General features: G+C 44.0%; 3 protein-coding genes across 5 annotated transcripts; all 3 read left to right on the forward strand.

Annotated features, from left to right (window-relative positions):
* On the forward strand, nt 1-6,313 carry rap2c (RAP2C, member of RAS oncogene family). The gene is made up of 3 exons (XM_036548658.1): nt 1-1,273; nt 2,416-2,723; nt 6,035-6,313. The coding sequence occupies exons 1-2, from the start codon at nt 1,001-1,003 to the stop codon at nt 2,692-2,694; spliced, it is 552 nt and encodes a 183-aa protein (XP_036404551.1). The 5' UTR covers nt 1-1,000; the 3' UTR covers nt 2,695-2,723; nt 6,035-6,313.
* Nucleotides 6,314-8,774: 2,461 nt separating this feature from the next.
* On the forward strand, nt 8,775-10,593 carry zgc:92907 (uncharacterized protein LOC436733 homolog). The gene is made up of 4 exons (XM_036548970.1): nt 8,775-8,873; nt 9,264-9,426; nt 9,595-9,733; nt 10,238-10,593. The coding sequence occupies exons 1-4, from the start codon at nt 8,793-8,795 to the stop codon at nt 10,347-10,349; spliced, it is 495 nt and encodes a 164-aa protein (XP_036404863.1). The 5' UTR covers nt 8,775-8,792; the 3' UTR covers nt 10,350-10,593.
* Nucleotides 10,594-14,436: 3,843 nt separating this feature from the next.
* On the forward strand, nt 14,437-22,631 carry LOC118791109 (heterogeneous nuclear ribonucleoprotein H-like). Of its 3 annotated transcripts, none has more exons than XM_036548370.1 (11): nt 14,437-14,508; nt 15,855-15,969; nt 16,317-16,472; nt 17,024-17,167; nt 18,429-18,567; nt 19,779-19,966; nt 20,830-20,942; nt 21,090-21,225; nt 21,390-21,473; nt 21,613-21,711; nt 22,522-22,631. In XM_036548370.1, exons 2-11 carry the CDS (start codon nt 15,888-15,890, stop codon nt 22,629-22,631), a joined length of 1,251 nt encoding a protein of 416 aa, XP_036404263.1. In that variant the 5' UTR covers nt 14,437-14,508; nt 15,855-15,887. The 3 variants fall into 3 exon arrangements, with proteins under 3 accessions (XP_036404263.1, XP_036404264.1, XP_036404265.1); XM_036548371.1 differs by having other exon boundaries at nt 19,779-19,957; XM_036548372.1 differs by having other exon boundaries at nt 22,518-22,587.
* Nucleotides 22,632-24,236: the final 1,605 nt, after the last annotated feature.

The following is a 24,236-nucleotide window of genomic DNA, read 5'->3' on the forward strand; positions in this document are numbered from 1 at the left end:
TCTAGGAAAAGAAAAAAACGAGGATCTCAGAGTTACTACGGAGCGTACCGTCAGTATCCCAGCTAGAGTCACCTGCAGCTGGAAAGTGCGGGGCTGATCAGTGGACACCCAGGGCTATCTATGACAACTGTACCGATAGAGATGGTCAATCAAACCGTCTGATTGGGTCCGCTTGTGGCTACACTGCCCAGCGCATTGGCGCTCCGTAGCTTGTTGCGGCGTCAAGGGAGGGAGCGAGCGTGAGAGGGAGGGGATAGAACGGAGGCCGATGGAAAAAAGAGGGGAGTGGAGGAGGTTCCAGTTTCACCATAAACAGCGATCTCGGGGAACGGCAACGAACTGAAATTTAAACTTGTTGCAAAATCGGAATAAACGGTTGCGAGATAGAGTACAGATATTGAGACGGGAAGCTAACTAGGTAGCACCGCAAGGAGGTGAGCCAGGCGAGCCGTCGAGCGTGCATGTGACAGACAGCTAGTGCGACACCGGTATGGTAGCCAGCAAATGCCGTGGATTGTGGAGATTCATTCACATGCTATCCAAATATGAGGACGACAATACATCAGTGGTGTATGGTTCCTCGTTAGATAGCCACTTGGAAATGATCCGGAGCATATGTCGAATGTAAGGTCTACCTGCAGCCGTCCAAAATTCGTGTCAAGGTAAGGTTATGTTTACTCTGCGAGTATAGAATCTGGCATTAGGCTCTTTATCGGGAACGAGCATGGAGGGGCGTTGTGAGAACGGCACGCTTTAGTTGAACTCAAGACTTTGATCGCCCTTTTCTAATGTTTTGCCTCGTATCAAGCTGGCGAGCTATTTGTGAGCTTATGCACAAACAAAATAGCCACACCACGCCCAAAGGATCACTCGAGGGGGTAGTCTTTCTGTGCCGTCAAAGTGATCTATTTTGTACATTTTCTGTAGATTTATGTTGTGATCGGATACAGTCAGCTAAGCTAAGCTAGCTAACTAGCTCGGGTCAAGCTCGTGCACACTCATGAAGGAGTACAAAGTAGTCGTTCTTGGAAGCGGCGGCGTCGGTAAATCCGCGCTGACCGTCCAGTTTGTCACGGGCACTTTCATCGAGAAATACGACCCGACCATCGAGGACTTCTATCGGAAAGAGATCGAGGTGGACTCGTCGCCTTCTGTGCTGGAGATCCTCGACACAGCAGGAACGGAACAGTTCGCCTCCATGAGAGATTTGTACATCAAGAATGGCCAAGGCTTCATCCTGGTGTACAGCCTTGTCAACCAGCAGTCGTTCCAGGTACTGATGCAAAAAGTGTGAAAATTGTAGCAGGATAAGTGTTGCATTTTTCCAGCAAGTCAGCCAACCCTCGGCAGTGTAGGGTTGGGCAAGCATGCTAGCTAAATTACTCCATGAGCGTGTAGCTCTACTGTATAGACTTGTTTTGGAATGACACTTCCATTCTTAAGATGTGCGCTTACAACAAGCTGCGTTTAACATTTCAATGTGTGGTTAGCTTGACGCCCACTTGCCTTCAAGGCAATTTGCTCCAAATTCCTGTCACAGTAAGCTAATGTACAACTGAAAAGGTAAAGAGAGCTAGCTGTCTATTAGAGTTGGCCTAGGAGCACATAACCCGCTCGGAGATGCTTTATTTAGCTATGTCTTTTATATATGACCTGCCACATATGAAAATTTAAATGGATTGTAGACAAGCAGGGGAAAGGCTTTAAAAGAAACGCATAAATACTGAGCTGAGATGTTACATTCATTAGACTAGGCAAACCCATGAGCTGGGCATGTGCACTATAGAGGTACTTATTGGCATGTAGTGGGTAATGTTACAGGTGAAATTGTGATATGTGACAGATGTCTTCATGACAGTTTGGAGAAGTAATGATCCAGACATGCACCAAATCATCTTTAGTACCCAGCTGTTGAAATGGCTAGGAGCCACCCACAGGTCCAGTGGTCTAAACCGCTTGAGGTTTTACCTGGAATGGAACATCAATGTTTTGCTCTCTGTGAACCACAAGGGTCACATGATGGATGCCATTTCAGCATGTTGTCACAGGTGCAGTGGTATACTTTGTTATAGTTAATTAAGCTTTTGTGGGTCTGTGTTTTTGTAAGCTGCATTTCTAAGGGGATGGGGAGTTTTCTTGCAGACCTTGCGTCTTGTTAATCTTGAAATGGATCAAAGCATCGCATAATGTGGAGGCCCCCATAAAGTTATTACAATTATTTCTAAAATTTTGCTCAGTGAGGAGCCTCAGCTACACTTGTGGTTGTGGAAAGCAGTTCTTACTTGCAGATTCGCCGGGGGTGTGAGAAATGCTGAGTCGTGCATGTTGACAACATCTTTTAAGAATGACCCAGTGCCCCCCCTCCTCCCTGTACGCTTTAGCTCCTTCTAATGACGTTTTGACCTCCCATCCCAGGACATCAGGCCGATGAGGGACCAGATCGTGCGGGTGAAGCGCTTCGAGAAGGTGCCCCTCATCCTGGTGGGGAACAAGGTGGACCTGGAGTCGGAGCGGGAGGTGCCGGGGTCGGACGGCCGGGCGCTGGCCCAGGAGTGGGGCTGCCCCTTCATCGAGACCTCGGCCAAGAGCAAGACCATGGTGGACGAGCTGTTCGCCGAGATCGTGCGGCAGATGAACTACGCCACACTGCCGGAGAAGCAGGAGCAGTGCTGCACGGCGTGCGCCATCCAGTGAGAGCCGCCCGCCACGCACCTTATCTCCAGGTGAGGCGCATAGGGGGACCTCTCTGCACGCAGGTGCTGTGGGTCTCGGTCCGTGTTTGGGCAGCACGGTGCGGTGGTAGGGAGCACAGCTCACAGTCCAGTGGTTGCTGGTTTGATCCCCAGGTGGGCCCGCTACCGTTGCACTCTTGGGTGAGGCACTTAGCCCAAAACGCCTCAGCAAACATCCAGCTGTATAGATAGGTAATGCGGAAAAACTGTAAGATACGGATGCTGCTTTGAATAAGAGCATCTGCTAAGTAAATTTACGGCAGTGCTTTCTGAAAAAACCCAAATTCGGTCTGCCTGGGTTCGCTTTTGCTACACAGTGTTTGAAATTCCATCACAGGCGCATGCAAGCACCTTGGCATTACTGAACAGTAACGGTGAAATAGATGTACACAGAGGTAATATTACATACAGGTGTATACACATTCTAGAGTGGAATTATTATGTCCTCTGTGTAATAGGAGCCCTTCAATTGCTTGTTGCTATAATTGATGGCTCTGGGGTTCACCGTGGACCTTACAGGGTGAGAGGCCCAGACTTTGGGTTTTGGGATTCTGGGGTGAGGAACAAGGAAGGGTGGTAACAAAACCGCAGCCCGAGCGCAGAGAGGAAGAGAAGAATAGAGGGAGATTCGGGAGGTGGTGTCAAACTCACTGGCTGTCTGTTATCGGTAGATCGCAGAAAGAATGTGGCGTGAAGAGCAAACTACGAGGACGAGGGAGGAGAGGCTGGAAAGAGAGAGAGAGAGAAAGGGAGAGAGAAAGAACAGAGCATGGGAGAGGAGGGAGATTCCCAGGGAAGAAGAAGGGAAGCGCAACATCCTGAATAAAAGTCCCTGTTCCAAAACAGGAAACAGATTTCGGCACTGTGTGAACAGCTCCCCCCGATGCACGCACGCACGCCCACTTGTTCAGTGGCGGGGATGGGTTGGTGTTAATAAGCACATTTGCTGTTCAGGAGGAACCGTGCATCCACAGTGCTATAATATTTGCATGTACATGCCTATTAGAATGAGCAAAACTAAGGGTGGAAGTACAGAAGAGAAATAGTCTCTCTCATTAGAAGTAGAAGAAAATGTCTGACTTCACTGACACTTGGAAAAAAAAACCTCTCGGATAAATTATTCATTCCAGTCAGGCCTAATAATACTGGGTTCTGAAGTGTTAGCCACTGTGTGGGTCAGCTATTCTTGACTTATCTGTGAAGCTTTTTTTCTGTGTATTTTTTCCTGTCTTCTAGTTAAGGAGGTACACAGAGTCACACTTTCAGATACACACTCATGAGCTGTTCAGGACTCCTCTTCCTGTTTGTCTTTTGACTTCCTGTCTTCGGCCCCCGGCGGTTAATAGCCTGATAAGGTCTCTTGCTATGCTGTTGTTTACAGGCTACCTTAATGTTTCTGTTCTTGGTTTCGGACTCCTTCTTTTGATTTTTCCAGCCTAAGTGGAGCTGTACATACAAAGGAATAGTTTTTGTTTAGCGTCATACACTAATAATGGTGCAGGTGAGACTTAAATGCATTTCATGCTTTCAGATAAGTGCCAGGGCTGAATTTCTGTCAATGTGGAAAATAAACATTATCACATAATGATAAATTAAGGTGCTCTTAATTTATTGACAAAATAATTAATAATTTATAATCAGAAAAACCTTTGGGACAAACCAGTACAGATCTATATAAAACGTTCAATAATTCAGTTCAGGAGAATCCAATGAGGGCTCAGCAATCGAGGCAACAATCCAATAAAAAAATGAAGGGGCGTGTCATTCATGCTAACTGTTCACATGTGCATGTTTGCTTTGAAGGGAGCTCTGATTGCTCTCTTGTCTCTGAACCCAGTGGCATATATGAACAATGACCACTGTTTGCTTCAAAGAGGAAGAGGGGAAAATTGAATTGATTTGAAGGCAGTTCAGAGTCATGTTAAATCCCCCCCTTCCTGTATGAGCAAAGGAATTGGAGGCCATGGTCTTGTGATATATCAAGTAAGGATTTGGTCTTTGTATTTGTTGGTGTTATAATGGGGTATTGGAATTATGGTGGATCCATTTTACTTGACTTCTTTGCACAGCTGAGCAGTAAAATGAATCATACAGTGCTATCCATTGGCCTACCTGGTATACTGCTCCAAGCATTAAATATACGATAAAGATCATCAGATATTCTTTGCTAACACTAAACATGATCTATAAATAATTTATAAGGAAGCTTTGTCACAGACACTGGCTGTAAAGTCATTCACAGTTGCATTTTGGGCAAAGGAATCATTCAGATGTGGTGCTAGGACTAGGTGCTGCCTCCCTCTTTTCAAAAGCAATGTTGAATTCAGCTTATACATGTGAAAGCACCCTCAGTGGCTAAAGGAAAGATCCATTTGTCCATCTCAAAGCCAGCGCACACACTGTTCCATTACCTCGAGGCCAGTCCTTGACAGGAAGTACTGTGTTGCCTTTTGATGTCATTTCCTTATGGCTTTGCACAGCTGGTTTTCTATGGTTGTGTATTTTGTTTGCGTTTTGTTTTTTGAGTGCTTGATAGCGTAGAAATTGGACAGGATTGATCCATGATGCATCCAGAGATCTCAGTGCTTGTCGACGGTGACCACTTCGGTCATTCTGAATCCAGTGAGAGAAGCTGTTTCTCCCAGCAAGCCCCTTCCCCTTCAGTTTTTGTTGAAGGAGGTTGTATGTCCAGCAGACATGCTAAGCAGTGCCAAACTACGCTAAGCCATGCACTTAGTAATACACGCAGCAATTCGTGTATATGTCTGTCAGTATGTGAGTGTGTTTTTAATATGTATTTGATAATCCCACAAACACAAGATGGTTAGACAGCTGGTTGCAGCCTGTGTTGATCATTAACCTAAGTGTTACCAGCTACTCAGTGTCTGTTGGTCAGGCTATCTTAGAGACACGCAGGTCTTTTATTAGGCAGAAGCCTCTGCATATAAAACCATCCAGACTGCTCATTACGAAAAAAAACATCATATGTTCATGTGTTCATTGCATGTATTCACTGTATGTGTTTACTGTTACACATTTCTTGTAGCAGTAAAGATGATTATATAGTAGAGATTTTTGTGCTGTTGTTGAAAGCATTCTCTTCTTGGAATAAGGGGACACAGAACCATACATATTTTAGGCAAACAATAAAAGAGTACCATTACAAAGAGCTGATTGCTTCTGTTCCTCTTTTCAGTCTCAGACAGTACCTAGCTATTATGCAGTAATAGGACGAAGCCTAACAGCTTTTTTGATATGCACTTAGTGAATTGATTGCTTTTCTTCTTTCTTTCCTGCCGTAGACACATTACCAGGCCGGACACCCTTCACCAAGTCTCCGCTTTGACAACCTGTGACCTACCGTCGCACACCTGGGACACCATGCCCTCTGACCTATGAGATGTTACTGCGGCAGAGGGCAGCTTCCCCAGTTGGGCCAGTCGCAGGGGGGGGGCAAGATTCTTGAGCTCCTCCAGCCCCTGACCTCTTGACCCCAGAGTGTATGCTCCTCTGCTGATATGACTGACCTTCAAGGAACCCCTGTTGATGCTGGGAATGCACTCTCACCGCAGCAGAGAAGCCAGACACTTGTGATTGGTGGGGTTGGGGGGTTATGGAGTGAGGGGGGGGCGGTGGTGGGGTGCGGGTGGGGGGTGGGGGGGTCTGGGGGGATCAAGGGTTCGCTCAGGATCGTATTTGTGAAGGTGCTGATTCGGCATATCCCCTGCTATAACTTTTAAGCCCTCTATTCAATCTAAGCGTACTGTGCGTTGCCCTTGAAGTGGAGTAATTGTTACATTTTTTTAAAACTCAAACATTTTTCATTTATTTCAGCAGCTGCTGAACACACAATGTTACGTATTTGACATGACAACTGCTTAAATGTAGTACTCGAGGTTAAGGACAGGGTGCGTTGCATTAGAATGACTAGCGGCCTGTTTTATTTCATGATTGATTCTTTGTACCTTTGGTTGCACATTGGCTATGAAGCAAGGCAGACCCCTGACCTGTCTAACATCACTTTATTTTACTCTTTTTGTCTTTGTTTTTATTATGCTTTTTTCTGTCAATAATCTATTTATTAAAATCTTAATTACAATGTTAGATACTTATTGCCTTTTTTATTTTATACTTCTCTAATGTGATTTGCTTTTGTGACTACAGTATATAAATGGAGAGTTAATTGAGCCTTAAAAGAAATGATTTCAGTCTTACCTCGTGTGTGTGTGGGTGGTTACTGAGTCTGTGCAGTTCTTCTCTATTCCCTCTCTCACTGTGCTGTCTGAGTCTCTCGTGGTGCAGAGCAGACAAGTGCTGGTCCACTCCCATCCGATGGGAGCAGGGGGAGGGTCACTTTATCACAGTTTCTGATCTATGTAGTCATTAAGTGAAACGTCTCCCCCTGTCACCACAATTAGGCGTCATCTGAGAGTTCCTTTTGAGTGCCACTAACCCTTGAGGATTACTGTCGTTCAGCTTAGAGACTCCTATCCAGAAGACTGCATTTTTTTTCCCCTTTTAATTGTCACAGTATTAACCACGCATCTTCAGAAATCAGCCACAGTTTCGCTGTGCTGTGTTGCAGTATTTCCTCAGAATGTGAATGCAGGCCCCCCCGCTCACACACTGTGCACTGCAGTTGAGTCACTTGATAGACGTGGGCGTTCAGGTACGCTTTGAGATTTTCCTTTACACTCAAATGAGCATTCTTAATGGGACAGCCAGCCTACTGGCCACTTACTGTGTCTCTACTGGAGTGCACAGGTGTTTGATTGCTTCACCTCCTTCACCTCTGCTTTGGGCTGTTTCCATGCCTCCACATGTGGTCTGTCCTCTGTGAATCCTGAAGGCCAAAAAATTCTCAAATATCTGCCAAACAGGTTCACTTCTTAGTTTGTATTATCATCTGATTACATACTACTCATGGTTGTGATTAAGATGATAGGTACTAACTATTTAATTGCATTTTATTTTTTGTCCTTATGAAATGCCCTCTGAAAAACCTACATAACCACAGACCACTGGTATTTAGGCATGGATGTGGACTTTATGGAGACACAAGTTGATTTTTAAGGTTAAGTTCCTGATAATATGTTGATAAATATATCAAAACTCCTGGAAACGCCCCCATATGCTTACCTCAGATTTCATGATCGTATATATATTTGGTAATTTGGCGACAAAACACTAATTTGTCAAGATAGGAGCATGATACCGGTATCTAGGTAACAGATTTTAGCAACACCTGATTCACTAAATACCATAAACATGACTCATAATGTCAGTGTTTCTGTATTCGGCCAGTGGCCTAATTTTACAGCAGAACCATCGGCCAATATAGTGGGACAACACTGTTAATAGCTTCAAAGATTGTCATCGGAACTGCAGTAAATACTGATGCAGGAAAGACCATTGCAATATGTTTTTCCAAAATCAGGACCAACAAGATCACAGATACATACTGCAGGCAAAAGCACAGTAAATAAGCATGAAGTATAAAACCAGTGCCAAAATGAAATCACATGACTGATTGTTTTAGCGTACACATTGTGCCTAAATTTTTTTCATCTGAGCGGCACACCTCCGTCATACTGAGGTGCACATACTGTGTAAAAGTGAAGGTGTTTATATGGTGTCATGTATAGATGAACACTTTGGCACTTTCTGTTCTAATAAATTCAGACTTCACATAACGTTTACCCTTGGTGCCGTTGCTTAATGTATAAAGCGTTCACAATGTAATAGTATAATATAGTGGAGTCCATGTGCTCTTTGGTCGTTTATATCCTCATATAACACCATATAAACACCATCACTAAATACATTAAGCAAAGCACATAGGGTAAACGTTATTTGAAGTCTGACTTTATTATAATTAACGTCAGTTATTCATCCCCAAACCGTCAGGTGGCAGTGTCAACAAAATCCCGTACGGGTTTCTGGAGGAGAATGTGTAATAGGAACCATAGAAACACTCAGCCAGGGGAATGTCCATACAAATCAGGTGCTGTAGCAGGGATTTTCTAAATGAGCTGTGCTTATCAATAGCGCTTAGCTGCCATGAAGACTGTTTTCGTTACCGTAGGAACCACGAGGTTCGATGAACTGATTGAGAGTGTGGCATCTGAAGAAACCGTTCGGGTAAATACGCTTGTTAGCTAGTTGTCTAGGAAGTTAGCTACCTAGCGACCTCAGTCCTTTTGCCAGCAACCTATTTTGTCAATATCAATGTTTGTACAGCTTCCTATTAGTAGGTAGCTTGCTTAGCTATCTTAGGCAACCTGTCTCAGATCTCCTAAAACCTGTACTCTACGATTGTTCCATTGTCGCATACGTTAAAGCAGCTAGCTCGGATAGCTCTGTTAAAGTTTTGCCATGGAACGAGTTTGTTCATATTAAACAGGTAGTCTATCTACGGTACCTACTAGAGACATAACTGCATAGTATGTCAACTAATTTATATAATGGCTATTCTATCATTTTACCGTCAGAATGACCAGTCTCTGTTTCCCTCTCTCGCCTCTCCCTAAGGTGCTGTCAGATCTCGGTTACCAAAAGCTGGTCCTCCAGGTGGGCCGCGGTTCGGTGCTCCCTGATCCAGACAGCTGTGCGGGGTTGGTGGTTGATGCCTTCCGATTCAAAGATTCCATCGCAGAGGACATTCGAGACGCCGATCTGGTCATCAGCCACGCAGGTTCGGCGTTCTGGCCCACAGTTGGTCTGGTCTGTGGTGCAGATGCTCCAGCTCTGTTAATAAGCACGTAACTGGACGTCAGAGAGTTTTAGTTTCTGGTCATCGTTGGATTTGTTGGGTGATTGAGGTCTCTGTAGCTCACTCTTCACCCACTCTCTTGTTTTGCAGGGGCCGGTAGTTGTTTAGAAGCTCTGGGGGCGAGACGGCCCCTGCTTGTGGTAGTCAATGACCGATTGATGGACAATCACCAGCTGGAGCTTGCTAAACAGCTGCATGCAGACTCTCATCTCTTGTACTGCACTTGCAGGTGAGTGCAAACTGGAATTAATTTGACTGCTGTTACCACAGTGGTACCCATCTTGGTGTCAGAGATGTATTCAGTAGTTATGTTTCAGTAAATAAGTAAGCACATAACACTAAACAGACCAGCTACTAGTAAGTCACATAGCTGAGTTATTTTGTTTTCTACTTTCCACCTGATTCTTAGAATCATTTAGTCATAATTGACTTATCAGAACTAATTACGTACAATATGTACACCTGTGTAGTTTGGGGGGAAAATGCTCACTGAACAGATACATGTATGGCACTGAAAATTTGATTGACTTATCTTTTAGTAACGGGTAATAAACAGTGCATGCAGTTCCTTCAAAGGGGAGAATTAAAAGAAATTGCCTTTTTGCTTTGATGCAAATTGGCCTGTGGTATTTTCAAGCATCTTGTTTTTGTGTTCAGCCCTATTTCCTGGTGTCCAGCAGGGGTCAGTACACTGTAGTCTGAGCCTGGCCCTCTCTGTCTGTCTTCTATTTAGCACACTGACCCAGACTTTGCGAACGATGGATCTCTCTGTGCTCACGCCCTTCCTGCCGGGCCGGCCTCAGAACTTCGCTAACTTCCTGGATCAGGCTCTGGGACTACACTGAGTCTGTGCCCATTTGGACCACCGACGATGCCCATCTGCACAGTGGCGGGGGACTCGGGTTCCCTCTGAAGGCATTTGGTACTCTGAACCAATGCAGTCCCCAGTCCAGCAGGAGCTTAAACACATGCAGGCCCGGGGACTTGGTGCCTGAGGTAGCTACTGTACCAGGCTAATCTGCAATACAGACAGTTCAGAACAGTGTGTGGGATTGCTCTGGAAATGAGCTTTGTGTCATCACTTCAAGACAGTCTCAGGGATGTCAGCAGGGTATTGACTGTCTTATTTTCACAAGGGAGGGGTTAAATGACCCTCTCCTCATCATCTTTCTTAACATAATGTTCAGCCCCTCAATTAAGCAATCATTTCAAGTATCATGCACTACAGCTGCCTAACTGTACAATCCTGAAACATGGTGTGCTGACGTTTACAACCCCCTTTGACTGGTTGGTTTATCTATAATATTTTGAAAGGGTCGTAAATGTTATTGAATGTCTTCATGGAAGTTGATTTGTGATGGCATTGATCTCTGTATGCCATTAATTCAAGGTCAGATTTAGGGTCCTCGCCATAACCATCATGCGCATTAAATCCTCCTTTAACCTTTCAGCTTGCTCTTCTTTTAAATCATGTTTGAGGAAGGAGCTCTTTGTGGTGAGGACCTAGAGCTTCTGTTGATGGTAGAGTTGTGTCAATTGAGAGTTTCTCAGAGGAATGTTTTTGGTAACTGTTTTGATATATTTACCTAAGGTGGTAAATCTCCCTCTCCCTTCCTCTGAGCTCATGTCTTCCTCTGGTTCTTTGCATTGTTTCTGTCTCATTCTGTGGAAGTGCTTAAACAGGTAAGCAGATATGCTGATGTTGACTTAGGTTTATCTAAAAATGCATTTAGAAGATTTTGACAACCTGCTGAAAACAGGATGTCAAAGTTGTAGAAAAAAGGAAGTTGAATTTTGAGAGGTTAAGGTAATTATGGCTTTAAAAGGAACATCTATTAAAAGGAGTAGGTACGTGTCAATATTTGAAGTTCCCCCATGAACTCTTGGGTATATCTTAACTCCTTCACTGTAATACCATAGATGACAGGAATTCTCACTAAATAGTTATCATCATTCACTCTTGTCAGGAAGTTGCAAGTTGCCTGACAGGAAAGGCAGATTTAGCACTAAACGTGGTCTCTTGCATCCCTCACAATCACACATTTTAACTTACTGTTACTAACATTGTTTAACTTACTGGGTGAACACTAACAGGTGATGGTTATATTATTAACATTACTTTGTATTGTTGTAATAAATTATAATGCAGTCCTAACAAAATTACCACTAACAACATGACAGTATGTGTTTCATTATCTGAAAATGAAACATTTCCTACAAATCCAACCACTCAGAGAGATTATAGTATCAAGTGACATTTGTGCTGTTGCCAGTAGCCCACAATACACCTTTAAAATGGAACTTCAGTAAATTTAGGGCTATTCAAGTGAATGCATCTGTAACAGCTGACTCAAATGAAATCATGCCTCTTATGATTCTGGTGTTTGGGAAGGAACAGATGTTTCCTCAAAAGCAAGCTGTAGTTAGATGGGAAACAAACACGACTGTTTGCCTTGGAAGACCTATAAAGGCAGTGCTGTTTTTCTACATGACAAGCAGCTAGATGAGACATCATGAAGATGCCCAGCCAGGCACACCCACACAGCTGCACTCTGTGTAACCGGCTAGCTCACGGCATATTCTATCAGTCTTTATCAGCGAGGGCTCCAACCTGTTGACCTTCTTCACATGATGTTTGTCTGCCTCAGGCATGGAGGTAAGAACTGTATTCAGACTTCTTTGATCTGCCTTTGAACTTAAGCCTTCCCCTTGGTGTTTTTTTTTTCTTTCCCTCTCATGCTCTCAGCCTCAGTTACTGTGTCTTGCCTCATTTGTTTATAGAGCTTGCAAAATCCTCATACCATAATCACTGGGATGTACCATAAAACCATGACCAAGTACTGGGAGTATGAATCATTTATTCGGTCTATAAGCTTAATTATTCATGGAGCGTTCTCGGTGAAACTGTTGCAGCTGAGTCCTCTGTCTGTGTAACCTGTCTCAGGTTTAAGGGTCATTATCATACATTAGGCTATTAATTCATGTTAAGCATTAGAACCTGCCATTAACCCCTCTGTGGGTGCAGACACCATGGAGTGTGTCTTTGGGAAAGCACCAGAGGAGAACTAAGTAAGGGCACAGGGCTATGTTTTTCAGGATTGTGCCATGTTTAAGCTTGTGATTTCATTGACTCAGTGACTAAGGATTTGTTCTGTTATTCTGTTAAGATGACGCCTTTGAGCCTTCCAAGGAACCTTAATAATTAACTTTTGTTTTTCATATAACCTAGTTTTGCATGCATTTTCAAAATCTGTTCTGAAATTAATACTACAGGTAATTGACTTTGAGTGTATCTGACCAAACAAAAACATATTACACTGATATTGACTTACAGGTTGACATATATTCCTTATATTTTCAGTATTTATATTTATCATCATTGTATATATTTCTAAAATATACCATTCCCTTTAATATTGTCACTAGTATAGACTGAGGTATTTCACAGTGAAATGGTTTTAAATGATGATGCTAAATTTCAGTTCTACATCTTTTTTCTGTTGTGCTCCATCCTCACCCTTTGGTCACCGTGTTATTCCCTCTGTTATATCTTATGAACTGGGTTCACTTGCTGGAGCTGAAAGCTGGCAGTGAGGGAGGGGATTTGGAGTGTCACCATGATCTGTGATTGTGAGACTCACCCGACAGCAGAGCTCTCATTCTGGAATGGCACAGCAAGTCCATCTGCACAGATATTTCTCTTCAGAGCTTTTCAGTTGTAATACTGAATCCGATATCAAATTCGGTTGTTTTTTGCAATCCAAAAGGAAAAATCTAGACAACTAAAAGATCTTGAGGGGGAAAAAAAGCCATATACATGTTAGCAAGCTGTGTTTTGACTTGAAATTGGGATAATATTAAGCTTTATTCATATTGCTACATTCATGAAATTATGATGAAAATCTTGCTTTTATTATTATTTTCAGTGCTTGAGAGATTTAATCGGAAGGGGCAGGACTAGACTATGACGTTCCTCTGTAAAAGGGAAGAAAACAAAGGAGGGCTGTTTTCTCTGTGCCCGAGACTGTTGCTCAGTCACGGCCCCCACACTGGTATTTATTTCAAATATTGAATACTGGACTGTTCCCAGGAAGAATTCACTAGACCACAATGTTTATGGGAATACGATTTATATATATATATATATATATATATTAATAGGAAACCAATGGGGAGAAATTAACTTGTTTGTCGTACAGTGCTATTTATACTAACACTGAGACGTAGCATAACAAAGAGCACCTTGTCATGACACTAGGTTACTTCACCCTTCTCAGGGTCTCTGTTCTACTATAGTGCCACTCAGTGGACACTTGGGGGGGAGCTTTTATCACTTATGAAGGAAATAGCTGATGAACCTGATGGTAAATAAGAAAATTATCTAATTATGCAAGAAATGTTGGAGTGCCAGCTAATAGGTCTGACAAAATAAGTGGATTTTGCTACATCCTTCCACATTCTCAGTGTAGCTTGCAGAATGAAATGTGCAAAAGGCTACAGGATATACTTGACCCCAAAACACAGTTCCCTGCCCTTTCACATAAAAGGAAAATGCTTTATTTCAACCCAGTACATATCCTGTAAAAAAAAAAGCACATTTCAAAACCATTTACAGACGGGCTAAGGCTATTTGGTTTCTCTCCTCAGTGTCATTTAGTTATTTGCTGAGGACGATGCTGGCAGTGTTAATTGCTTGCCTAATTTTTTGTCAAGGCTTAGTTAGATTGTAAGAGATAGATTCATAACGCATCATTTTATGAGAGTTAATGTTATATTTTACAAAACCGAACCATGTACCAACGCATCTGATATTGCATCTTACGCCATGTGAGCAGTTGAGGCAATTAGACCTTATCCCCGGGGTGTAACTGGGGAACATCAGACGTCACATTGTTTGGGCGTGATCAGCAGGGCCAGTAAGGACACTGTACACAGCGTTACCTCGTTCATATGGACGGCTGTAGCGGTGGCACGTAGACAAGTGGAATATCTCTACAAAATAAGGTAATAATCTCGATATATGGACGATGTATTCATTTAACAGGATATATATAAATTAGGTTAACAGCTTTTATTTACAAGTTGGGTAGTTTTTATTCTTCGATTTGAGGCTATTGCTTACACATGCATCACATATTAGCTAGCAAACTCCTTTAGGCCCGGTGTCTTTGTTTGCAGCTCATACGCGAAATGAAGTTGGAGCTTGCCTTGTCAAGGGGAATATAAGTAGCTAGCTAGCAACGCTAACCGTGTTATCGTTACATACTATCACGAGTAATGGTCAACTCAGTTTTTGGATGGTTGGCATCTGCAGATAGAGCTACCTACCTAAGTTAAATAGCTTGTAGTACACATAGCATCAGCTAGCGTTATCTAAAATGTCGGAAGGACCGGCTAAGTGAATGAACACGTTTGTTTCTGGCCTATTCCGTCAGCTAGTTAGTGTTAGCACATAAATTATACTGAATGTGTGAACATCGCATTTGGCTGTCTGTTAGCTGCGCCTGCTAACGGGTTTGTTTCCATCCACGTAATCACCGTGACCTAAGCGAAACATTTAGCTCGATAGCTAGTATATGTGGCATTGTTTCAATGGAAAGTTAACATTAACACCGCTGCTTGGCTTGGGTTAGACAAAAATATGTGTGCATTTTAGCTACCCAATACAGCTGGTTACCAAGCTAACTAGCTAGCGACCGAGCTAACGTTAGCTTTATAGCTAGTCAGGGAAGATTGTGCGCCGTACAGGTATGACCCACATTTCTTTTCAAATTAGGACGATGTCTAAAAATAAGGAGTTGGCTAGCTATTCCCACAGGCTAATCGCACTGACGGGAGCGTTTTGCCCAGCACTATGTAACTTTACAGATGAATGTTTTGCCAAAAATGTAGATTGACTGGTCTAATTTAGCTGGTAGCTAACTTGTAGTTCTGGAACGATAAATTACGTATGATAAAATAGGTGGGTTTGTGAGTGAGATGTGTTCCGTTCTGCAAGCTAGATAGGCGCTAGTGTAATAGCACTAAATGTGTTCGAGCATACGACAGAACAAAAGTGTTGATTAATTTAAGAAAAAGTCAGATTTTTTGTCCAATAATTTTCTCCCATTGGGTAGCCGTAACCAGCAGTTATATGCTTAAAACGTGTTTATAATGTTAAGACATTGCCATATAATATCTCGAATGTAAACAGTGTTCGACTTTTATGATGATCAAACGCGTGATTAAATCTTATCCCCTCGAATGCTTTAGCTGTTAAACGTCATTTATAGCAGCAAAAGCATTTTTATGGATGTTTTTTTTATGAATGGAGTAGAGGAATTTCTCTTTTCTTGTCTCATTATTAACAGATCTGCGAAGGAGCAACCTGGTCATTGCCGAGCATGGCTGATGAAGGATTTGTGGTGCGTGTGCGGGGCCTGCCCTGGTCTTGCGCTGTGGAAGAAGTTCAGAGGTTTTTCTCAGGTAAGAGAACCCTTTGGGACATTGCTCAATTATCTATACTGGTGGTTCACAACTTTTTTTTTTAGTTGTACTCATTGCTACTTATGGGGAAACCTAACTGGACCACACAGAAAAACAGAATAATAGTCCATTTTAGAGTTTCAGAAGATCAAATAGAAAATGACACTCAGAGTGAAATGTAACACTTGGTTATCTTTTACTATTTCATGCTTCTCAACAACAGAGTTAAACAAGGAATATATTTTCCATGTCAATACAGACATCCTACTTTTCATGCTCCGCTTGATTAGAGCTTACATTACTACAGATAGATTTTTCCTCCTTCCTTTACATGCTGGTGTTTTTAGACTGCAAAATTGCAAACAATGCCAATGGCATCCACTTCACGTATACACGAGAGGGTCGCCCCAGTGGAGAAGCCTTTGTAGAACTGGAGACAGAGGAGGACCTGAAGATTGCAGTCAAGAAGGACAGAGAAACCATGGGTCACAGATATGTGGAAGGTGTGTGTCAGCATGTACATCTAACACATGTGCTTTCACATAAGCATTTTTTTTTTTTTTTGCTACAGTGTCCTAAGTTGATTACAGAGCTCTGTTTTCATGAACATAGTATGTTAGTTAACTGCATGTTAACTTTTTATGCTTTCATCTTTTGACATTGTTAATAGAGATTCCATGCCTCTCACTCTGTTACCCTTCTAACTGTAGAAGTCTTGCCTATTTATTTTTCCTCAAACAAATAACTTTTCCTTCGGTACCCACACAAATGAGTCTGGTTCTTATTGCCACTAGTGACAGATCCACACCATCCTCTGTAGTCTAGGGTCCAGACTACCTCAACATTCTAGGATTTGTATACTGTAAGGTTTTGGTTTCATGTGTGCCAGATAGTTGTCAGTTGTCTTCCAATGCAAAATTACTTTCATTAAAACAAATAGGGGTATGTGCAAAAAAAAAAACTCTTAGGTGGGAGGATTTTGGTCAACTCAGCTGTATGGGTTGGAAGAAGGGAGAGATGGTGACCGACAACCTGTGTGTCTCCTGTGGCTTAGTGTTCAAATCCAACAATGTGGAGATGGACTGGGTCCTGAAGCACACGGGTCCAAACTGCCCCGAGACGGGGGGTGACGGGCTGGTTCGATTACGCGGACTGCCTTTCGGCTGCAGTAAAGAGGAGATCGTCCAGTTTTTCTCAGGTACATTTGGCAGGCCTCCTCTGCCCCCACTTCATTCTCTAACACTCACTTCCTGTTGGGGTATTGAGGAGATGCCTTTCTTGTCTTTTATGTGCAGGGATGTTGTTCACTGCATTTTGGTCTGTTGATTTAGCATCACTCATGGGCCAGCTCCCTCCTTGATCTCTTCAGATATTTTTTTACATTTTAATCATACTTTCTATATGGTGGACATGGATGTGACCAGAACTTATTCTGGGGACCTTTCACTTCACCATTTTGCCCTGCCCTCAGATCCCACTCTTCTGATTCCATGTCCCAGCCCTCTCTCAACCTAAACCCCTTTTACACCCTGAAGTAAGATGCCTTAAGCCAGCTTCACCCTACGTTTCGAACCCCCCTGCGAGTTAGCTCGCCAGCTAACTAGTCAGTTGAATTGATTTTCAACCAGTTTTAGCCTGCTGGCTTATCTGCTCAGCAAACATATTTATGTGGCTAAAAATAAGTGTATAGCTAGCTAGCATGCCCATATGATTTTTAACCTTATCAACTAAGTAACAAGCCAGCAAGTGGTAATTGTCATTTATATTTTTTCCTCCAATATATTGACCTTTACTAGAAATACAGATGGCATCATTTGAAATGCATCATTCTGTCTGGAAATGTACTCAAAATGTACTCAATGTACCCATAAAGTGTTATATCCTTTTGAAGATATTGTCAAAGGCAGTTTTGCGCAATACATTATCAAATGTACCACACCACCTCCCGGCTGGCTTGTAGGTGGAGTAAAGTTTCTAGCATAATTTATTACCAGTGGGTCAATCCAGTTTATTCGAGCTGGTTTTAAGGTGGCTCTCCATATGTGTAAAGGGCTTTAGTTTCCCTTCCCATCACAGCCACCTCATCAGTCTTCAGTAAAATGATCACCTCCCCACGAGAAGGGCCCCATATCAAGTGAACTTAAACCTGAATCAGTGTATTAGATGTTCCTTTTTTCATTCCATATAGGCATGAAGCCTTGTATGGATATTTTCCCTCCATTTTAAACTCCCCCACCTGCATATCCCCAAAATGCAGTAAAGAGCAAGTCCATTAAGTAAATGGTCACAAACCTCATAGAGAAACTCTCTCCTCTGGTATGTATAATGCATAGAGTTTTTTGATCTTTTGTTTGTTTGTTTACAGAAGAAAAAAAAAACCTTAGAGAAAGAGAGATCATTGTGATTGGGCATGTGATTTAATATGTCCCCCGCTGGGGTTATCTGTCCTTGGGTTGAAGGGTTGGAAATCGTGCCAAATGGGATAACATTGCCGGTGGACTTCCAGGGGAGGAGTACGGGGGAGGCCTTCGTGCAGTTTGCTTCACAGGATATAGCTGAAAAGGCTCTAAAGAAACACAAGGAAAGAATAGGGCACAGGTGGGGATGGTTGGTTGGTTGGCTGGATAAGTTGCTTTTCTTATGGTATACACCTACGACAACAATGTACCATAGCAACTACACCTAGTAGCTTTTGAAACTGTAGTTCAATGACACACACAAGCACACACTGACCTGTACACACTCATGTATGTTTATATGTGAATGTATACAGTTACGTAATTACATTTATAAATCCACACACAAGATGTTCATTCACTGTCTACGTGAGGACAAAGCACTTTTTTGTGGCTAAAACGCTTAGCCAATGAGATCAGTTGATAGTGCTCAACTTAGTGCTGAGCGATCAAGCTCGTCCAGGTTCAGAGTGAGGAGATACCTGTTTCTGCAGGTGATACCTTCAGAAACAGACAAGACTGTGCAAATGGGGGGAGACAGTGTGCTGCTTCCCCCTCAGCAAACAAGTGAGCATGTGCCCCAAGACTCAAGAAAAAGAAACCTTAAAAGAAAATTTTAAGTTTGGAGGCAGTGTCTCCATGGAGTGGGGGGCAGGATATTAGGCCATCTAGTGGACACAGATATCCTGGCCAGCATACAATGCCTCTTGCAGTAAGTAGTGTGCATAATCAAATAAAGGATGCAGAATAGAGTTGAGGTTTGGTCCTAGGATGATGGTTGGAGGTGGTCACTCAGCACTAAGCTTCAGGCAGACACACAGGAAGCACACAGGTGTTAAACTCCCAGAACGCCACTCTTCACGGGGACCTGTATCCCACGGTCACAGGTAATGCTGCTAAAGGTGGACTAAAGGTGAGCAGGGACCGGGCCCACACAGGGCCTCACAGTCACGTGCCACAGACACGGCGTAATGTCGATGTGTAGGTCCTTCCAGGTAACCATAAGAAAAGTTCTGCACTTCATACCTCCGTTTTCCAAACACGAAGGTCAATGACAAAACCCTTTACCCTTAAAGCTTGCCAGTTAAGCGCACACAGCGTACTGAATTCAAGTCATGTCTTCATCCGTAATATTTACACATGGCTACGTGCAGCAGGCACCGCATCCGGCTAGCCAGCAGACCTCCGTTAAGACACACATTGACCTGCCATGACGACTCGCCACCAACAGCAGCTGTAGAAAGCGCTTGAGTGGTACTGACGTTTCATAAGCCACACTTGAATGCTTTTGAATCCTTTTGCTGGGCGCAGGCCCTGGCCCCTGGTTTCAGCGCCGTGTCTGTATGCTCCCAGGTACATAGAGATTTTCAAGAGCAGCCGGGCGGAGGTGCGGACGCACTACGAGCCTCCTCGCAAGGGCATGGGCATGCAGCGGCCCGGGCCCTACGACCGCCCCGGCGGCGGGCGGGGCTACAGCAGCATGGCCCGCGGGGGCTCCTTTGACAGGATGCGCCGCGGCGGCTATGGCGGAGGTGAGGCCGGTGAGTTGTGAAATACGTGTGTGTGTGTGTGTGTGTGTGTGTGTGTGACTGACTTCTGTCCTTTCCTCTAACCCTCCCCCAGATAGTGAACTGTCCAGTTGAGTGCATACATGATGTCCAGGGTTGTGTCTGGATCCTTTTTTGAAATGTATGCTGTGTTCTTAGGATTCTGCCGGGAGGAAGGGAGGGAGGGAGGGTGTGTGTGTGCGTGCGTGTGTGTGTGTGTGTGTGGGAATACAGCTTTGGCCACTTCAGGATGATGAAACTCAGGAACAGAGTCCAGCTCTTCTAGCAGCATCAGATAACCTGCCATTGCTAACATTTGATGTGGGAAGTAGCATTTAAAATGGTCGTTATAAATTATTTTGCAGATGCTCGGCAAATTGTTCAAAGTTAGGAACTTGCCAGTATTACCAGTGTGGATACATTGAGCCAGTCTCAGACAAGACCTGTGGGTGTTGGCTTGAAGTTCAGTGATAATCAGCCTTTGCAGGCTAAGTTTCTAGAATACCTCAATAATCTGCAGGAACTGGATTTGGCTGTAGACTTGCTGCCACAGAACACAGTTCCGGTCCACTCAGGGTGCATAGAGCAGATGATGCTCATTTTTAAAGGGATTTGTGAAGATTGAAATGTATCTAATAGCAAGAAACAGACATTTTGTGGAAGTCAGTCTAAGAAATATGGGAATATGAGCCGGTCTGGGTTGATGAATATCAGTCACAGTTCTGACCTGTGAATGTGTTTGCAGATTTTAAGGATGTGATTTTTTGGGCTGTAGGAGGATTATTTCCTCAGTTGATCTGCTGGACTTGATAAGCATCTCCACACGTCCTCCCCCTCTGATCTCCTGTTCCCTGCAGGGGTGTCAGATGGTCGCTATGGTGACGGCAGCTCCTCCTTCCAGAGTACCACGGGCCACTGTGTTCACATGAGGGGGCTTCCCTACCGAGCCACGGAGACCGACATCTACAATGTGAGTCTGCACTCACATAAACAGTCACAACAGTGAACCAGCACAGGACTGGAACCGCTCCGAGTAGATCACTGTGTACTGCACAGTAGTGAACCGTCGTGATGATCACACGCGTGTGTGTGTGTGTGTGTGTGCGCGCGTCTGCAGTTCTTCTCACCGCTGAACCCAGTGCGCGTGCACATCGAGGTTGGCCCAGATGGACGAGTGACGGGGGAAGCAGATGTGGAGTTCGCCACACATGAGGACGCGGTGGCCGCCATGTCTAAGGACAAGGCCAACATGCGTGAGTCTGCCAGCTAATACTGTGTGTGTGTGTGTGTGTGTGTGTGAGATGTGAGAGCGTTATGTGGCTCTAACTACAGAATTTACAACTGGGGAAAAAATGTGGGGTGGGAGGTGATGTTATCCGTGAAGAGTTGGGGGTTCACTGGATATTCTGTTCCCCAGAGCATCGCTACGTGGAGCTGTTCCTCAACTCCACAGCAGGGGGCAGCAACGGGGCCTATGGCAGCCAGATGATCGGGGCCATGGGTGAGTCTCTGTCCGCTGTGACCAGACTGGGGCATAAAGAGCAAAACCACAGCAGCAGGGCATGAATCCAAAAAAAAAATTCCCCTGCCTGTTTTGCAAGTTGTTGTGTTTTTCCGTGACAGTGTTCTATTCTCTGCAGCCAACCAATCGGCGTACGGCCCCAGTAGCCAGCAGCTGAGCAGCGGCTACACAGGGGGCTATAGCAGCCAGGCCAGCATGGGCGGCTACAGCGACTATAGTGAGTGTCAGCTCCGTCCTGGTGTGGGCATGGGGAGGCGGGGGGGCTTAAGGTACTTCTGTGGTGCTCACAATGTTTTTGGCACCGGCAGTCATGCCCTCTGTCACACAGCTGGCTGGGTGCGAGGTAGGTGCAGTACTGTTCGTACCCTTGAGCAGTGTACTTAACCTGAGTTGGTTGAAGAAAGTAAGGTTCAGTAAAATAACCAGCTGTGGTAAGTAGGCTATAGTGGGGTGACAGTGTAGCATAGTAGTTAAAAAGCAGGACTTGTAACTGAAAGGTTGCCGGTTCAGTTCTCCTCTGTGGCACTGCTGCTGTACCCTTGGGCAAGGTACTCAACCCACAGTTGCCTCAGTAAATATAAATGGGCAACCTTGGGGGGGGGGAACCTGTAACTGATGTAAGTCTGGAAAGAGCGTCTGCTAAATGCCAGTAGTGTAATGTAAGTTAATAAGGACAGGATGTAAAATGGAAGCTACGTAGCTCTGGATAAAGTAGTCTGCTAATCAAATAATGCATTGTGCAACATGAAGTCCTCATCCCTGATATTGCATAATCTGCACCAGCTGTCGTCCCCCCCCCGCCCATGCCTGAGATCTGGAACAACTGTCTCCCGTCTTTTAGAGTGTAGATAATACTTTAATTGGTTTAGCTGTGTGTGTGTGTTTGTGTGTGTGTGTGTGTGTGTGTGTGAGAGTGAGTGTGTGTGTGTGTGTGTGTGTGTGTGTGTGTTGTTACTGGGTCTGTGATGACCTCTTGGTGTGCTGTGAACTCGTGGGTCCTATAGTGTGTATTTCTCTCTCCTGTTAGGTAATCAGAGCGGAATGAGCAGCAGTTACTATGGCAGCAGCAGCGGGCGCGGCTCCATGGGCATCAATGGTCTGAGCGGCATGAGTATGGGGGCCGGGTGGGGGATGTAGGGCCGGCTGGGGGGGGGGGGGGGTGAGCAACATGGGTCAGCTTTTTGTTTATTTCACTGCAGGGGTGGGTGGAGGGGGGCGAGAGTACAGTGGATAAGCTCCCCAGATGTCGTTTGATGTTGTGGGGAGGAGGGGGGGGGGGGTGTATTGTGTTTACAAATTTTTGTTTAATCCCCCCCCCCACCTCTTCACCCTCTTACTCTGGCATTGAGGTGTATGGCATTATCATTATTATTATTATTATTTTTGTGTCTTTAACGCTGCCTAATGGCATTTTCTCCTTAGTTCGCATTTTTCTGTAGGTGAACTAGACTTCAGAGCCAACATGCTTTTGTAAATATGGTCAACACATTCTTCTTCACTTAGCAGCGGTAATGTTCAACCTTGTCCCCCCCCCCCCCAATGATCTGAGATCTTGGCAAAATTGGGTGAATTTTGTACTGTAAAGGAGCACATTTGAGTTTCTTTTTTTAAAGGGAAGTTGTGGCAGAGACGAAATATTGCAAAAACATGTAACCCAGTTGTGATGGAAGCTTGTACTCCCTCCATTGTATTTTCATCAGTGGTTCCTGTATTGCGCAGAGTAAATAAATTTGTTACATGAACATGTCTCTGTTACTGTCAAGTTGAGGCTCACAGACATTTGAGAAACAATCAGAAAGACTTTATTAAATTCTGCACAAGTACTTCCAATGTACAAAATGTCTAGATAGAAAAGTGGTCAAAGCATGCCTAACAGTTCAGGAAATGGCTTTGATTAGTATTCGGTAAATTACAAATCTGATTTAATTTTAAAATTCATTTTATATAGACCTCTTATTTTCTTTATTCTGAGAGCATTCTACAGCAATTTAGAGTTACTTCATAATAATACAAACGTCAGAGCTGGAGTTGAAATACTGGCTTTAACGGACCAGGTGTTGCATTTGAACCTCTACTTGATGAATACACGTCAGGTATTCTGCTTGAAATCCTCAAATACTAAACTGACAGATATAAGTGTTGTTATATATGGTTCTTATACTTGTATAGCTGATGTCCCATGATAATGTTTACAAGGCTACTGTACTATGTTGTACTAGCACTGACCTGTTTCAACTGCTAGATAACCGTAATTGAGGGTTTTGCCCCCAAGCCAAGTACTTTGAATGGTAACATCAGTTAAGTTTCACCTGGTAAAAGCAACAGTCTCTGTACTATGCGTATGTTTGTTTGGGGTTCGGCAACAAGTGAGACATTCAACATTTTTTTCTCCACCTGGTTTCTTCACTTTCTCTGTATGCTTGAGATTCTCCCTGTTCACACAGCCCCCCCAAAACACCCAACTCCAGCTCGCATTCAGGTATAGTGCACAGGTATAGTGATGAATTCATGATTAGTATTTACTCTAGTGCTACAGTGGCCTCCTCCCACCGCGCCTGGCTTATTTCAAAATGTCTGCTGACAGCACTCCAGGGCAACTCCACCCTCAGCTCAGACGGCCCGCGTGCTACAGCGTTTCCAGCTTGCCTTAAAGCACAGACTCAGAGGTGGGGGAGAGAAGTGAAACTGGGTTAGACTAGAGGAAGATCAGAGGAGTATCTTCTAGAGTAACAATCATACTAA

Source organism: Megalops cyprinoides, chromosome 16 (genome assembly GCF_013368585.1).
Source record: "Megalops cyprinoides isolate fMegCyp1 chromosome 16, fMegCyp1.pri, whole genome shotgun sequence".
Classification (NCBI taxonomy): Eukaryota; Metazoa; Chordata; class Actinopteri; order Elopiformes; family Megalopidae; genus Megalops; species Megalops cyprinoides.

Excerpts from the sequence above, each read along its gene's own strand:
- rap2c (XM_036548658.1), top strand. The coding sequence starts at position 1,001 with ATGAAGGAGTACAAAGTAGTCGTTCTTGGAAGCGGCGGCGTCGGTAAA. Across the intron at positions 1,274-2,415 it reads TCAACCAGCAGTCGTTCCAG|GACATCAGGCCGATGAGGGA; the intron begins GTACTGATGCAA and ends CTCCCATCCCAG.
- zgc:92907 (XM_036548970.1), top strand. The coding sequence starts at position 8,793 with ATGAAGACTGTTTTCGTTACCGTAGGAACCACGAGGTTCGATGAACTG. Across the intron at positions 8,874-9,263 it reads CATCTGAAGAAACCGTTCGG|GTGCTGTCAGATCTCGGTTA; the intron begins GTAAATACGCTT and ends CCTCTCCCTAAG. Across the intron at positions 9,427-9,594 it reads TCTGGTCATCAGCCACGCAG|GGGCCGGTAGTTGTTTAGAA; the intron begins GTTCGGCGTTCT and ends CTTGTTTTGCAG.
- LOC118791109 (XM_036548370.1), top strand. The coding sequence starts at position 15,888 with ATGGCTGATGAAGGATTTGTGGTGCGTGTGCGGGGCCTGCCCTGGTCT. Across the intron at positions 17,168-18,428 it reads GATCGTCCAGTTTTTCTCAG|GGTTGGAAATCGTGCCAAAT; the intron begins GTACATTTGGCA and ends CTTGGGTTGAAG. Across the intron at positions 21,474-21,612 it reads CCAGATGATCGGGGCCATGG|CCAACCAATCGGCGTACGGC; the intron begins GTGAGTCTCTGT and ends TATTCTCTGCAG.